This window comes from Canis lupus, chromosome 4 (assembly GCF_048164855.1).
Source record: "Canis lupus baileyi chromosome 4, mCanLup2.hap1, whole genome shotgun sequence".
Lineage (NCBI taxonomy): Eukaryota > Metazoa > Chordata > Mammalia > Carnivora > Canidae > Canis > Canis lupus.
Genome location: NC_132841.1, coordinates 61,343,449 through 61,361,408, shown reverse-complemented (window position 1 = coordinate 61,361,408; position 17,960 = coordinate 61,343,449). Strand labels below are relative to the sequence as shown.

The following is a 17,960-nucleotide window of genomic DNA, read 5'->3' as shown; positions in this document are numbered from 1 at the left end:
TAATCTTGTTCTGTTCAACAAAATGTGGATGGAGAGGTGCCAGTGTGCCTCTGAGAAAGGTGTGGCATCCTAAAATGCACCTGAAGGAGTTGCTGTGGACTTTTATGTTTCCTCTAAACTTGTACCCAAATGTGACACCTGGAGTCATGAGGTTAGTGAACACAAGGACTGAGGATGAACACCTGAGTCTTGACAATAACACTGATCCCCTGAATTAATCAACCCTGGTGCTATCCTGCCCCTGAGCTTCTTTGTACAAGAGAAAGTGTATTTCCTTGTTTAAGTCCCTCTGGGTTGGGTTTTTTGCTACTTGCAGCTGAAATGATTCCTTGCTGGTACAAAGTACACAGACATAGTTCTCAAGAAGGTAACAATCTTAGATGAATAGGCTAAATATAAGTATATCATAATAATATTGAGCAAGATGTTAACATTACTTCTACAGCTTCCTCTTGCACTTGAAAGAGGGGAAAAGGAACTTCCACCTGGAACATTTAGGAAGCATAACATATGAAAGCTAGCAGGAGAGGCTACAGGAGAGTAGTAGAAGAAAAAGTTGGTGGAGCAAGATTATGAAGAAAGGTCACAATGGAAAGCTGAAGATATACGCAGTTTTCCATCATGAGTTGTACGGAATTCAGGTATATTGAGACGTTCTGTAAAAATAAATGTTCTGTGGTAAAATAAATTTGAGAAACTGAGCATAGTCTAACTCCATATAGCCCCCTAGATATTGACAATGCATATAAGCATTTAAAAGCTCAAAGAAGTCCTAAAGACCAGAACTACACTTAATTTTGTTGAATTGCCTATTTGTTTCTGAAACTTCTTGGACAACAGAATGCTTTTTGCTTCAGGACAACTGCTATCATCACACATGTGGCTAGTGCAATGTAGCACCCACTTTGAAAAAGGCTGGGCTGTAGAGAATAGAGAGACTTCTAGAGGGAATTTGGAGAACAGGAAGAGGGAGGGCAGTAAAGAGACAAATAGTGATCAAAGGGGTGAAGAACATAAGGACAAGGTATCAGGAGTTAGGGACAGAAGATGCTTCCAGGAAAAGTTGGTAAGCAGAGCAAAAGGATTCAAAGAAATAAAAAAGAATGAGGACTGAGAGAAGCCCACAAGAGTCACTGAAATTGTGTTTCACTAGCAAAGTGAGAAATGAAAACAATCTGTCAAAATGACAAGAGACAGTGAAAAATTGATTATGAAAGAAAAGGAATGATAAACTGAGGAGCAAATATATTCAAGTGAATACCTTTCATGAATAGATAGGTCTGGTTGCTTGCATACAAAATTAATGTAGGGTTAGTTAGATAGATGGATGATGAATGAATATTGAAGGAATGAACTAGAGAGCATGTAGAAATTCAAGTTGCAATTTAAAGAAATAATTAAAACATGAAGTCCTCAGGAGATGAGAAGAATAAAGGTGTCCCTCTACAGAAGTATAGAGGGAAGAAAAGATAAGCAGGAAGAAAAGATAAGCAGTTAGATAAAGAGACAGATTCTCTTTCAACTTCTGAAGTAGAATGTGACAGGACAGTATCTAGTAAAGTGGGGAAAAGGGTCCTGGAGAAGATGAAGAAAGTCTGGAAAGGGTATTTTGGCCCATGATCTAGAGAATGAACAAGAGATGAGTAAAAGAATTTCTAGAGCACAGTGAACACCCTACCCTGGGGTAGCCAACTCAGATCTGTGATTTCTGCAGCAGTACTCTTTAAGCCAGAATCTGAGAAAGCAAATTTTAAGGGTGCAGTGTAGTTGGACAATTCCATAGTAGAAGATTAACAGGGTAGACAAACCTGGAGTTAATAGGTGGACCTTGTTACTTTGACTGTCTTGTTCAGACTAAAAAGAGGTCAGGCAGTTGCAGAAGAACTAATGGACATGACTACATTACAAGAAGGCCGGTGACTTGAAATTCTGGCGAGAATAGAAGTGTGTATTTTGACTTTCGGAAGAAGAAAGTGAATTAAGGAACCGGAAAGACAATTTATACGGTCAAGATCTGAGAGAAATATCACAATAACATTGTTGCTAAAAATCCATCAACTGACCCACCAACCATGAAAATGTAGTAGATGATGTCTTTATTCAATTCTCTTTTCTTAGTCTAGTGATCTTTTTATCAGTGTACTATTGTTGTTAGGCTCTTTGTGTATCAAACCTATACTTCCTAAGCTTTCCAAAAAATGTGCACTGTGCTTTATTTTTTATTTTATAATCACTAAGATTTAAAATATTATTTATGTGAGGAAGCTCAACTAAGATATTATTTGTATTTATATTTATTTGCTCACCATTTGAACCCACTTACTATTCTTATCTTTTTTGATCAATTCTGTAAGACCACTTCACATATTAAAGATACTACCTTTCAGAGGGGAATGTTTTCCAATACAAATGACATTTTGTCATAAGTCTTTGGACATTACCTACCGTATTGTTTGCCTTACATTAAGTCATAAAATCTTACGTGCTCTAACACTGAAGGTTTCCCTTCTGCCTTCCCCTGTCAAATAGTATTTTAAATTTGCTATTTCAGGGGCACCTGGGTGGCTCTGTCGGTTAAGAGTCCAAATCTTGATTTAGGCTCAGGTCATGATCTCAGAGTTTATGAAATCAAGAGACCACTCTGAGCTCAGCAGGAAGTCTGCTTGAGATTGTCTCTCTCTGTCCCTCTCCCTGCTCATGCATGCTTGTGCACTCACTCTCTCTGAAATAAATCAATCTTTTTAAAAAATTACCATTTCACTTAGATTTATAATTATTTCATTTTTTCATAGACAATCTTTGATCCACTTGAAATTTATGATAAAGAGTAGATAGGGTTTCAGGGATAGTGAGGGTACAGATGGAGATGTGCTAGAGTGTGTGCGCATGTGTGTGTGTGTGTATTGTTTGGTCAAGCATCAGTCTTTGGTAAGAGTATTTCTATCATACTTAGAACTACATGATAATTTCTACTTGATCTCATCTAAATGAAACAACTGAGTTTTTGAGTTCCAGCTAGGCCATAGCCTCATCAAAAAATCTCATCATCCTCTTTGAAATACCTACTACTTTGCCTACTGTGACTTTATGAAACCCTTCTGATTAGTTCAAACAGCTGACTTGCTTTCAATATAATAAGACGATTCCTTTTTAAAGATCTGTTTCTATTGTAGAAAGCTGATATATCTGGCTTGGTACATATCTGAGATGTTTAAATATAAGTGAATGTGTTCTCTCATCCTTGATTGATTGTTTCCTTCTTTCTCTACGATATTTATTTCCTTCCCTTCTTTTCCTGCTCTTCCACCTTTCTTTTGGCTCTTTCCTTGACTTTACCTACATGCTGACCCCAGTTTTCTCACTAAAACCCCACCAGGCTCAAAAGTCCTCAATTCCTCTGTGCAAGGCCAATGTCCCCATTGGCCTGGAGCTGGGAAGAGAGGTCAGGGCTGCAAACCTTCCTTTGGCAGTCATTCCTGGTGAAAGGATTTTCACATGTGTAAATCTTTGAGGACAAAGACTGCAGACAGCATGAGTGCAAAATTTTCTGGATCTGCCTCAGGTTCAGGACATCTCAGGGACCACCCCAAGTGGGACTTCCCTCATCTCTCCCATAACATTTCAGCTCAGTGAAAATGAACTCAAAAGCCACCCTGAAGAAGAAAAGAAAGAGATGTCAGCTTGTACCTGGAAAAACAGCTGAGAGAAAGACAGTGTCTGACCAGGCACCCAGCTTGGCAGTTGCCTGGAGCCAACACTAGAAGTGTTTTCCCATGGTTGATCCTTCTGCCTATATCCTGTATTTAGCCATTGCTCTTCTTGTCCGCTGCTACTATCCCTTAACTGACTTGGAGTTAAGGAAGGAGGAGGTGAAAGGACTATTGTGTTACTTAACTCAGCAGTGGTGGGTAGGAAACATTCATATTTAAGAAAGGAAGGTGATTCATATGCAAAATATGTTCTGACGAAGAAAGTTAAGAAGGAGGAAGATACAACAAATTTCCTTCCAACCCACTCTCATCCCCACTACCATTCCACCAAGAGGAGGCCTTGGAGCGATTTTCAGGAGCATTTAAATAGCTCAGGAAAAAGCAGAACTGCATCAGCTGCAACCCAGTTCACCCAATGTCTCTGCCAAAGAGAAACCATTGACTACCAAGACCACTGAGAAACCTTCTACCCTTGAGGTTCAGGCCAAAGCCCCAGCCCAGGTCCCAGTCAAGGGGAACTTTGCTTTCCTTAATGATTGTTCTCAAGCTCATCCGTTTTAAGAAATCTCAAGAGAGGCATGGGTGGAATGTGAAAGTGGATGTATATTTTCTTAGGACCTTTGGACACAATGTCATCATATGGCATCCCAGTAACCATTCCAGCCAATTTTCAAAACTGCCATACTTTATTATAATTGCTAGCAGATTCATTTACCAAATGAGTTAAGCCATTATTGGACAGAAATCAAGGCTTTTGGGTGGTGGGCCATAAAGGAAGGACCCAGGGGAACTCTGCCAAATTCTAGGACTTTTGAGGATTGGGCAGCCAGGGGAGTCTTGGAAATCTCAGTGTTGGGAAATTTTTTCAAAGGAGGCTAAAAAGGAAGAGAAGGGAAGGGCTTGAAACAGATCTGCTTTGCAGCTGTGCCTACAGAGCAGTGGTCAAACTACCTGCGGAGAAGACCAGGTGTTTTGGGTTTTTGTTGTTATTTTGTTTGGTTTCAGTCAGTCCACTATGGACTGATACTTTATACGATGCAACATAAGTGAATAGAAAAATTAAGTTTTATAAAAGGCATAAAGAATATATGCCCTGTTTTATGGTTAGACTGAACAGATAATAAGTAGAATTTCATTAACTAAAATAAATTAGTGTGGAGCCCTGGTAAATGGCTATAATTTCTTCTAAACTGACTTGGTTTCTGTCCTCAGTTTGCCCCTGGTGGGTGATGAACAGGTCACGGACGGAGACAGTTGGGACCCTGTTCTGAGCAACATGGCTTTAGAGGGCGTGGCTAATGAACGTGATGAAGCAGGTGTCTAGTCTGGTAAAGAAAGCAGCCTAATGGAGAGAACCACACGTGGTCTTTGGGCAGACAGCTGTTCTATGGGGGTCTCCTAAAACATTGGAGGACCAAAAGAGAGAGGAGGGATGAAGGAAAACAAAAACTCTGTGCTCAAAAAACAGCATCTCTCAGAGCAGCAAATGAGGACTGCTGAACATCATGCAGCAAAGGCAGACGCAAGGTCCCTGGTTCGAGAAGCCAACCTGGCTCTGAGCACCACCTCACACTCGCTCAGCCCAGCACAGCTGCTGCAAAGCCCCATCCAAAGCAAACACAGCTCTCTCCACAGCAGACTCAACAGAACAAAACCAACACCCAGAAATAAATTGGATCGCCGAGCTCATCATGTTACACAGCTCACTGTTCTCAAATCCAGGATCCTGAATATAATAACAAATGATACTATTAACTGGTCCATCGGTCTGAAGCCAAAAGCAAATAACTCATTACTATAAACCAAATTGATTCTCAGAATTTTCCAGGTCAGCTACAAGAAAGAGTTATGAGACTGTCCTCCCAATTGAACTAAATCTCACCCATGTCTAATTGCAGTGTATATGGCTAAATCCCTTTCCCCCTCTGCAGAGCCAGCTTATCTTTCAGCACATTGAAACCCCAGGGACTTCTCAAGGCAGTGGAGGGATGTGGTCAGGTTGAAAGCAACGATGGAGCCCGAGCCCAGGGCCAGCACATAAGTGTTTAAGAACTGACTCCGCCACCTGCTAGCTCTGTAATCTCCAGCAAGTCTCCATCCACAAAACAAGACTGACGGCCACCTCCCTGGAAATTCAGTTGAAAATGCTTAGCAATTTGGAAAAAGCTAGGTGCATATTAGTCCTCTCTACACAGAAATAAGCAGCTGAGAGATGTTTTTAACCATGCTTCCCAACTCCTCCAGAAATGAAACTTTGCCTCTTACACAGTTCATTTCCTCCTCAGAGTTCAAACCACTTCCGCAGGTCACACGTTAATTTCCTTATGTGCCCAACATCACTGGGATATAGCAGATAATTGGAATCATCAGGTCCACTTTACAGCTTGGAAAAGTGGCTTATGTGGGATTTCCTTAAGGTACATTAGCAGTGACAAGGATGACTTGAAAATTCGTAAGGACATTTGGCTGGCACTAACAAATTGGTTTACATTTGTGGCTTTTCTTGTGCTCGCTTCAGCAGCACAGGCTTTTCTTAACCCAGCTCCTCCTTGTCTCACCCACAGGACTCTGCAACAGGAAGTCACTATTCTACATTTGTTTTGTTGTTAATTCCACTTATTTAACATGCAGAAGAGCTTTCCTATTGCTGTATCCTTGTAAGGTGAAAACAGGATATTTTTCAAATTCTGTGCTCTGACAGTGTATTTATTAACATACAAATTATTTCAGGTCAAGCAAATAATTTGGTTCTAGTTCCATATGCTGTGTTACCTTAGATAAACTACTTAGCCTCCCTGAGCCTGTTTCTTCAGTTGTAATATAATAGTTGACTTGCCTGCCTCGCAAACATAAGACATGAAAATATATAAATAATCATGTAAAGAGAATTTTGAAAATAATTTAAGACACTGCACTTATATAATTAAATTATATAGCATATACCTTTATAATATTGTTTATTATTATTCCTATTGTCTTATGCTAAAAAAGCAACAATTTGGTAGGACTTTCTTGGAATCTGCCAAGTATAACAGCTCTGGACTTCAATTCTTATATATATATATATATATATATATATATATATATATATATATAAAGAGGATAGGATGCATACATTTTAGAAAAAAGAAAATAAGTTCTATTAATTCAAGGTAAATCTTGGTCAGTATTTCTGGATTGGGGTTTCAGTGCCAGATTTATCTATTTGTACTCATTTTATAAAATTTGTGCTGATGATCAGTATGAAGCACAAATAGAATCTTGTAGAGTCTTAAGTCTAATAGCTTTGGTAGTGAAGGAGAAAGTTCCATAGAAAGCCTGGCAAAAGATCATCTGTTCTTGGGGAGAATTATGGAATGTGGTCTCTGATTTTTATTTTTATTTATTTATTTTTTTTGGTCTCTGATTTTTAAAAGATATTATCAATGCCCTGGATAATCACATGATTATTTTCAATTAAAAATGAGTATAAAGGAGAGACTTGGAATTAAAAATATGTTACTCTTGTTCCTCTCTAATATATTATGAAACCTCTCAAAAATGTAACTAAAATTAATAAAAATTTAGTCAAATTTAGAGTAAATAGTATGAGTAGGAATAAGTTTGCTACAAAATATATGGGTTTTTCTGGATGATGTTCGGACTTTACCTAAGCCCTATTGCAATGTAATCACAATTTATGCAAGGTTCCATGTCTCTCCACATAATAAATCTATGTCCAAATTGAAAATAGAGAGAAACCAAATATGATAGGCACCTTTTTCCACCAGGAAAAAATAATATGTATTGCCATAGAGCAATGAACATCTTTGGATTCTGTCTGCAACTTTATTAAGTTCTTATCACTTGGATATTTTTTATTTTTTCACCATTTATAACATGAGTACTCATACAAATATTGAAGATAGTTACCTCCTGTAATGAGTTCTTTATTACATATGCATATAAAAAGTGCTAAAACCATAGATCTGGTCTCCTCAAATTGATAGGCACTTTTAAACATAGGTGTGAAAAACCAACATTCACGTTCCAACACTACTGTCTGGAACACTTGTGGTGAGAAAGATTAAACTTTCAAAGTCAAAGCTCAGTCTTTAGAACCTTCTCCCTTCACCAGTCAGAATATTTCATCTAAGCTTCTTACAGCTATTAAAATGATGAAGTTTTCTTCTTTTTCTCTATTTTTCCTAATTGCTGGAGCTTACATGACTGCACAGTGTAAGTATCTCCTATACCTACCACATCTGTGCATTAAATGAATTTCTAGTGATTGTGTTGTTACTGATAGATTAAAATGATTTTTCACAACCATGTCTATCCCTCTAAACTTTATTATGAGTTATATTTATCATTAAATCATTAAGTTATATACAATTATATGTTATATATTATTAAGTGTATTATACAATTGCTTATCAGTAAAATTATAATAGCTATTAGGTGATTGTAGTGTTTTTTAAATCTTTGAAATGATATAATGACTGTTAAAAGAATTACATGAAATAATCTTCTTGGATCTTTCATATTAAATCTTTGGGTCTTCTTCTGCAGGTTTCAGCATGGAGATTATTGGAGGGAGAGAAGTGCCGGCACATTCCAGGCCATTCATGGCCTCCATTCAGTACCGTGGCCAACATCTCTGTGGAGGAGTGCTGATTCACCCACAATGGGTGCTATCAGCAGCCCACTGCCGCCCTCGGTGAGTACCTACTCTGGGCTTGTGTGTTTTACCTCCACCAGCTAGAAGCGAAGCTCACCTCTCCCAGAAGAGAATTATGTTTCTAACATTCTAAGTTTAATGAGCACAGTAATGTTTGATGAACAGCGATGTAATGTCAAGGGGTATGAATAACAGTTCCATCATATATATGTGTGTATTTCTTTCATTGAAATATAGTTGTCATATCATATTAAAATTAATTTCAGGTATAAAACATAGTGATTCAATAATTACGTTCATTATGATAGGCTCACCATGATTAAGTGTATTACAATATTATTGACTCAATTCTCTGTGCTATATTTTTCATCTCCGTGACTTACTTATTTTTAACTGGAAGTTTGTAGCTCTTAATTGTTTGCCCATTTTGTTCATCCCCCCACTCCTGCCCGCTGGCAACCACCACTTTGTTCTCCGTATTTGTGAGTCTGTTTCTCTCTTTTTTGTTGTTACTGTTTTTTTTTGTTTTGTTTTGTTTTGTTTTTAGGTTCCACATATAAGTGAAATCATATGGTATTTGTTTTTCTCTGGCTTTTTTCTTCAAGCATAATGTCCTCTAAGTCCATCCATGCTGTGGTGAATGGCAAGATTTTGATCTACTGTCAGCTTCTCTAATTACTGATCAACAGATGGGGTTTACTTTCTCTCTTGCACATCCGAGTTTTCTGCCCTGAGTTTTCATTTTCAAGGAGATCTGGGCACTTCTCCCAGGCAGGCCATTGGACAGATCCAAGTCCTCTGTGGAGGGCCAGGGAAGGCAGCGATGGTAGGAATTGGAGCAGCGGTGTTCCTGACCTCATAAGGCAGCCTGGATTCGCACCTCTACTTTCCCATTTTACAAAAGGAGAATGATAATAGTAGTTCCTGCTTCATGGGGTTTGGAGAATTAAATAGTACCTATTTGAATATTTTAATATGCTTAGCATACAGTAAGCACAAATAAGTTGCAGCTGTTATTGCTATATGTAGGAGAAGCCTGCTTTGTTAATAGATTTTTAGAGCTCTTATGTTAACTCCTATGCCCCACCTCCAACCCCAGAGGCCTGAGGCCCACAGTTTGGGAATCACAGCTGTAAGAGGGCAACAAGCTTCCCAGCAGGGAAAAAAAAAAAAAAGTTATAGATGATTTCTACAAGGAAAGAAAGATCTATTTCCCTGAGATGCTTAGAACAGAAACTTTCTCAAAGTACATTTCAGTCTGCGATTCTCTTACCCCAGCTAAAAAAGTCCCAAATTCTTCTTAGGATACTGCAACCTTTGCAAAAGGAAAAGCCATAATGGTTTGCTTGCCAGGCCATGGAACAACTGAATTGATTTGTTTCTCCATGTCGATTGCCCCCATTTTAATAAGACTAGTCACAAATTTAGAAATTTTGAAGCCTGCAGAAAGTGAGAATTTCTGCTTTATTTCTAAATAGCAAGCTACTAATCTCCAGTTTAATATGGCTACTTCATTCAAATGGAGTTTTAGCTGTCATAGAAATCACTCTTGTGTCCCTATCATTTCTGTCCCTTTTAGAGCACTTGTCTCCTGGGGACCAGCCAGGCAGAGGGTGACTATCAAAAAATGTTCATTCAATTCAAAATACGTACATCTTCAAATATCCTTACAGCACACATTCAGATGGATTCTAACTTCCCCAGACACAGACCTTGACTTATTATAAATGTTCAACAAAGGCTGGATAGAAAGAAGGAAATAAATTGGAGGACTTTCTTTTTTTTCTAAGCCATAAACAGTGTGTGAAGTCCTTCACAAGCCAATAAAGTGCTATCCAAAAGTATATAATATTATTAATTTGAATTTAAAATTTTGTCAAGTGAACTTGACTTGATAGGAGTGGGTCCTCAAACTGACAAATTGGGGAAAAGAGATCTTGGAATTAAAAAAAAAAAAAAGAAAAGAAAAGAAAAACCAACTCTTGCTAAATACCATTTTAAATGGCCAGAGTTTAAAGAACTCCAGAATATGTGGATCAAATTTCCTCTCCAGGACACTTGGGTGTAAAAATGTAGGCGGTTTGGTGCTTGGAAAAATATTAAGCTTTATGAAATCCAAAATATTTATGAAATAGTTTAATGGTGGCTTCCCACAAATGTACTCCCAAGTATCCTAGGGGAATAGCTTACTAACTCCAGGCTCAGCTCTCATGGTGAAGGAAGCCAAATCTGAGGTGCCCCCTTCTCTCTACCCATCCACACAGTCCTTACTGCATCTCTTGGCCCTTCTATTAGTTGCCTTGCCAACTGTAAAAGGAAACCCATTAAAAAGCTTCTTGTCTAATCTTTTCAACATTTCAATTTATCAGAAGCAAAACTCTCACCAGTTGTTTTCCACTGTCTTCTTGAATCCCCCACACACACTGAGCCCCACTTCTCTCACCTGCCTGGGCTATAAATTAGATGAACTGGCACAGCCCCTTCCACGTGGCCTCACCCCATCTCAGACCTCTCAGGGCATCCAGAGTGGAATGGTGAAGGTTCAGGCCTGGGCTCAAACCAGATGAGCTGCAATCCCACTTGCATTTGCATCCTGGAGCCTCCCCTTAATATCGATGGGGCTTTCTCAAGTTTGTGAAGTTACCTGAGCCTGTCTTCTCATCTGCAAAGTGCGGATAATCCTAATACTGAGGGACAATATGTAAACTGTTAGCACAAAACATGGCACAGCACAGTAACATAATAACTTTTATATCATGTCATCATGTTATTATCTGTACCTTCCATGGTAGTCACTGAGGCATAAGTCTGATGACCAAGGCATGTTGAGGATGGGACTGTAACAATCCCTCTCTGACAGCCAGGTAATTCCTTCCTCTCTTAGACTAAAGAGACCTCCAGGGAGTAAGGACTCTGTCTTTGTCAGCCCTGGAGAAGTGGGCCAAAGCAGAAACACAGCTCAGTGTCAAGGTAAACTGGCAGAGGAAATAAGAAGCCTGATGGGGCTTGGCATGGGGCTTCCAGAAGTTTCATGGAAAAGAACACTGGACTTGGAATCACAAAAGCTCGGTTTCCCTACTTATCATGTGTGTCATCTTTGGCCAAAGAACTCTTCCATCAATTAGGGCTATACAGTATATCAGCTTGAACAACACTGTGGAAGGGTTCTTTTTAGGCCCAGTAGAAATGATGTTTTGGGGAGCCTGGATGGCTCAGTGGGCTGATTGTCTGCCTTCTGTTCAGGTCATGATCTCTGGGTCTTGGGATCAAGCCCGGTATTGGGTTTCCTGATCAGTGTGGAGTCTCCTTCTCCTTCTCCCTCTGTTCCACCCTCCTCATTTGTGCTCTCTCTCTCTCTCTCAAATAAATAAAATCTTAAAAAAAAAAAAGAAATGATGTTTCAGTAGACAGAAAAAGATTATTTAAGCAACACCTTGGTTCCTGCTCTACATGTAGTTTTGTTCTAGGTAAGTCCAGGGTGGAACTCAGAAAGCTGCATTTTAAACATGCATCTCCAGATAATTCTGAAGCAAAGACCACCCATGGAGAAACCCTACAATAAACAAATGAAAACACTGCTTTATTACTTCTCTGTGTGAATTCAGACCTGTGTTTAGCTAAGGAGGTGGCATCCTAGAACTCAGGTAATTCCAGGTATCCTGTGGGGAGAAAAAATGAACTTTGTAGTATAGATTACAGCTGAAGTGTATCAGGAAATGGAAAGTCTGAAACCATTCATGGTCTGTTTGCATTATTTTGAGTATTAACATGTCCCAGTGGAGAGAAAAATAACCAAAATATTTCAAAGGCATTAACTAATCAAGGAAATTGACAAAAGATGAGGAAAACCAAAAATTTTCTCAGCATCCATCCTCTAATCAAAATTCATCTTCTACACCTGCATTTATACCCCACAGCCATCCTTGTGTTCATTATTTATGCATGTATCCATCTTTTCTGTTAAAGCAGCAGTCCTGGGGATTTGTTATCATTCTCCACTGTCCCCTCCCCCCAAAGTTTGGGTTTCATGAGTATGTTGAATTTGAGTTTAAATCAATCCTAGGAAATCTGATCCACATCCTTTGAGAAATTTCATCCCCATCCTGATTTTGCAATAGGCAAACTTTTCAACAAATAGAGCTGAAATTCCCAAAATAGACCAAAATAAACTCTTTTGGTAGAAACTGAAGAGTGGTCATTCCCGGCAGTCAGAGCCCTACCATATGCAAACCTATGCCATCGTAGTCCTGAGCTTATTTTTCAAACCTGATACAACACTTTCTTCTTTTTTCTGTATGTTTCTGTGGCTTTTAATTCCTATTAATCTTTAATCTGAGTGTATGAATGAATGTGTGTGTTTATTTATTTTAATTTAAAAAAAAATTTTTTTTAAGATTTTATTTATTTACATATGAGAGACACAGTGACATAGGCAGGGGGAAAAGCAGGCTCCTCAAGGGGAGCCAGATGTGGGACTCCACCATGGGACCCCGGGATTGCCCCTCTGAGCCAAAGGCAGATGCTCAACCATTGAGCCACCCAGGTGCTTCTGTTTTTATTTTTAATTGAAGTATGGTTGACATACAATATTATGAGTTTCAGATGTATAACATAGTGATTTGACAATTACGCACATCATGAAATGCTCACTATGAGTATACTCACATACTGTCATTAAAGTTATTGCAATACTATTTACTATATTCCCTCTGCTGTACTTTTCAACGCCTTGAGTTATTTTATAACTGAAAGTCTGTACCTCTTAATTCCCTTCACCTATTTTGCCTATCCGCCCACCCTTCCCCTCTGTGACCACCAGTTTGTTCTATGTGTCTGTGAATCTGTTTCTGTTTGTTCATTTGCTTTGTATTTTTTTTAGATTCCACATATAAGCAAAATCCTATGGTTTTTGTCTTTCTCCGTCTGACTTATGTGGGTATGGATGTTTTTAATGTAATCTATCTTGATCCCTTTTCCAAGTGACAATGAAGTAGTTAAATGTAAACGAGTGTAAGTCTTTTTAGAATCTTCCCTGCTTTCTAACGGATTTGTAGCTGATTCCTAATGGCACACATCAAAATGGGATTTTTTTTATAGTATGCTGAATGCCCCAAGGTGTTGTCAAGATCTCAAAAAAACATATTTCTATTTTCATAACTAGAGGTAAATATAATTTTGTTCAACATGCAGTGAATCAAATCAATTGTGGCACTATCAAAACATTGGTACTGGAGCTGTATATTACTGGGGTAAGACAAAACAAAACAAAACAAAACAAAACAAAACAAAAAAACAACTGTTGTTTCTTTATCTTACTCATCTTTTTATATCCTCTAAATCTCCACAATGGAGTTATCAATGGCTACTAACCCTACGGTATCTATATTTCAAATCAGGAGTGATTTTTCACCTTGAGGAAAGCTTTCTATCCTTGTCTGAATTATCTTTCTAATTAACAGGACAGAACATAGCTTATCTGACAGCCACATAATGGATCTTATTCCCCATGTTGGCCTGGGTTGAGGTCTGGATATACCAGATTAGCAAATGCCCAGTTGAGTCTTTACCTTTTAGTTACTAAAACAATGTTGAGAAGATGAAAAAGTTCTGGAGATTGATGGTAGTTATAAATGACCAACAATGTAAATATATTTAATGCCATGGAACTGTGCATTTAAAAATGGTTTAAGTTATAAATTTTATGTTCTGTATATTTTACCTTAATTAAAAATTAACAATGGTGGGTAGAAATCTCAACCCACAACTTGAGAAGCATAATTTCATTTTACATATATTAATATAATTTTGTTGTAAACTTGATATCAGTCAATTAGAATTTTACTTCTTTTCTTCACAGTAGGATATAAGTCCTGATATTCTTTTGCGATACTAGGGAAGTGGGGTGGGTCTGAGAGAAAGTCTTTTGGCCTTTGATATCATTCATTCATGCTTGGGTCCACTAAGACCTCTGTCACTCCACCTAATCCAAATAGGTTACCTTGGAGATGGTCCTTGTTCCTGTATGTCTTCCACCATTTCTCTTCCTCACTAGGCTATTTGGGATTTGATCTGTTACTTCTATTCTTTCTTTTTTTAGGCATGAAAAAGTCCAGTTGTTCAAAGTGATTTTAGGAGCACACTCTCTCTCAAAGAATGAAGCCTCCAAACAAACATTTGAGGTTGAAAAATTTATACCATTCTCAAGATTTATATCACATCATAAGTCAAATGACATTATGCTGATTAAGGTATGTAGTGTTGCCTTCCTTCCATTTCTCCAGCATTCTTATACACCATAGTTCAGTTGTTACATAAAAACATTTTGTTAGCACCAGCCACATGTTTGAGGTAATTGTGATATATCCTGGAAGGGCCCATTTTACTCCACATACTGCTTTGAAAGAAACAAGAATTTATCACCAATGCATCAGATCTGTGTTTAAACAAGGAAAAGCAGCCCTGATGCTCATATATGTGGGAGGGAACATCCCAACAAATCCAAGGATCCCCCTTTGAAAGCCTTTTTCCCAAGTGCTTTTATCATTAACAAATAAAAAATACAAGTCCTATATGCAACAGAGACAAGTGAATTCAGGGACACGTAAGTGAGTTATAACTTAGTCTAGACCATACTTAGTTTAGTTCAAACTTAGTCTAGACCATACTCAAGGGTCTTATCCTGCAGGAAACAGCCCAGCCCTCAAAGTCATGACCTATGGATGTTATTCCACAGAAAACCATCCAATGCAGAGCAAAGGCCAGTTTGCTTAAGACTGGGCAAAATTCCTGCTCTGTCTAAGCTCCCTCCCCAAGCATCATTGAGCTCTACAGGGGTTGGAGAGCATTTCAGAAAAGCAACAACCACAAATACAGCTGCAGGCTACCACCAAAGTAGATTCAAGAAGAGGGATGCCTTCCTAGACCAGAGGGACCACACATATATTGCTCAGACTAATAGCAGAATACTACTGGGAATGAATGATCATTTATTCTCTTTTCAATCTGTCAGCTTCACACGGCTGCAACGCTTGACAAATATGTCCAGCTGCTCCACCCAAGCTCCAAAAATGATATCAGAGCTGGAACAAAATGCCAGGTTACTGGCTGGGGAGCCACTGACCCACAATATTTAAGGATCTCTGATACCCTTCGCGAAGTCACTGTTACTATCATAAATCGAAAACTTTGCAACAGCCCAAGTTATTACAACCACAACCCTATTATAACTGCAGACATGGTATGTGCAGGAGACACCAGAGGCCAGAAGGATTCCTGCCAGGTAAGAGTCTGTCAGTCAAATAGGCATCTCAGAGCGCTGTGCTATATGCAGTCAAGGCTCCATTTGCTCCCTAGCACAGAGGAGAGGGACAGAGAACACAAAATCACAACTCCAGAGAGTTCCTCTCCAGTCCTGCACTGAGTTCTCTGTTCTTTCTCATCTACCAGCGTGAACAACTCATAAGAACGTCCCCAACACATAAGTACTCATTCAATGTCTGTTAATCAAGATGACAGACTATATCTGATAATGTTTACAGGCTTCTTCTGGGGGATGTCACAGTCCTTAGAAAGCCTAACTTTGGCTGAGGTCACTAGTGGTGACTGAAAGATAACTCCCTCTCTGCGCCACCCCCCCCAAACCCACCATTCAAGGTAATCAATAGAGAGGTGTTAGAAGGCTCAAATGCAAGAAGCTCAAATATATAGTGTGTGTTTCTTTTTTTTTTTTTTTAAGATTTTATTTATTTATTCATGAGAAACACACAGAGAGAGAGAAAGAGGCAGAGACACAGGCAGAGGGAGAAGCAGGCTCCCCACGTAGGACTCGATCCTGGGACTCCAGGATCACACTCTGGGCTGAAGGCAAGCGCTAAACCGTGTAGCCACCCAGGGATCCCCTAGTGTCTGTTTCTTAAATAACGTTGACACATTGACTAAAAGGAACAGGAGTCATACTTTTCAGAATCTTTTGTTTCCTGAGGCAGTAAAAAAACAGGTGTTCGTGATTACAGGTGACAAATCACACAGATGGATTGATTACTAATTTTTGAGGAATTAGAATGCACTATTCACAGCATACTGTATGAAGCATTGTCGAGCGGAGAGCATGGTGATTTTAAAGATCACGTGTATCTGCTGTGCCCCAAGATTGTCATACCCCTAAGCCTCTATTTCCATGGCAACCAGAGCATAAAGTGCTGCAGTTCACAATGTGAGTGACAGCAGAGGCAAAGGCTGCTCTTCAGATTTGAAAGCCCCCTCCTATCACCCTGTGATTTTCCTTGACAGAATTTTAGTTACATGTTTAGTTCTGAGTCCTCAAGAATCAGTTCACTGAGGATGGATTTACGAGGTGCTGTGTATATGCAGAACATTATGTTCAATTATAGGTGAATGCAAAAACAGGATAAAAAATAAGATAGAGTCCCTGCCACCAATGTATTTACTACGATACATTTCTCTTTTCTGCCCATCTCAGTAGCAACTTGGTGTCAGCTCTGTGAGCACCAAAATGAAGTTCACAATTTAAACATTTCTTTCATTTCAGTGAATTACTTTAAACTTTATATCTACTCATTCCTTAATGAATAAAGTTCTATATCATTGATTACCGATCTTTGTATACATATGTAATCCTACAGAGACAGGGACATGGACAGAGAGATAGACAAACACACAGACAGATGGATGGAAATATGGTCCTAGACAGACACAGGGACGTAGAGACAGACAGACAGATGAACAGAATCATTGCCCTGGCCAGAGACAGAGACAACCCACACTGAGTAAGGGGCTGTATCGGACACTTTTCAGGACACAGGGAAACCAAGGACCCACATAACAATCTTTTGAGTAATGAGTCATTGATGGCAGAAAAAGTTCAACAGCTTCTCACCAAATATCTATTTTCTTCTTTTCTAGGGTGACTCGGGTGGCCCTTTGGTTTGCAAAGGTGCCTTTTATGCCTTAGTCTCTGCAGGTCGTGAATGTGGTGATGCCAAAAAGCCTGGAATCTACACCCTAATAACCCAGAAATACCAGGCTTGGATTAAAAGCAAACTTGAGCCACCTCATGCAGACTATGACCACAAATGATTTTCTTGGATCCACCAGTTGCTTGTTTTGTTTTCATAAGATGTTCTAGAGATCACCTTTGTCTTCCTATGTAGCTGTATGTAAAGTGGAGCACAGCTACGGTCCACTCCTACTCCTTTAGGACTGATTTTGTCAAGGAATCAAGTTCTTTTTCATATCTGTAACTGCTGTGTTTTTACTCTGCTGATTTCATTCTGAATAAAGTTAGACTACATGTCCTTGTCTTTTATGGAAACGAGATACAGCAAATGATATGCTCCCCACTCCACTCACACTCCCCCAGAGGGCAAAAGGTGATTAAACAAACCTTCAGCCAGGCACCACCTGCAACCAGGTTTATGTTGTGATTTCTGCTGTGATTTACCCTAAACTGCGTTTTTAAATTAAGAAACAGTAAATTCAAACACCCCAATTCAAGTGAAGAAAAAAATCATCAAGGCTTATACAAATATTTAGGATAGTACTTATTATTTATTTCTGTCACACTTTGTTCC

At 38.9% G+C, this 17,960-nt stretch overlaps 1 protein-coding gene across 1 annotated transcript; it reads left to right on the top strand.

The window, feature by feature from the left end:
* The first annotated feature begins 7,717 nt into the window (after positions 1–7,717).
* Positions 7,718–17,680, top strand: GZMK (granzyme K). The gene is made up of 5 exons (XM_072822878.1): positions 7,718–7,928; positions 8,262–8,409; positions 14,468–14,618; positions 15,380–15,649; positions 17,293–17,680. Exons 1-5 carry the CDS (start codon positions 7,865–7,867, stop codon positions 17,464–17,466), a joined length of 807 nt encoding a protein of 268 aa, XP_072678979.1. The 5' UTR covers positions 7,718–7,864; the 3' UTR covers positions 17,467–17,680.
* Positions 17,681–17,960: the final 280 nt, after the last annotated feature.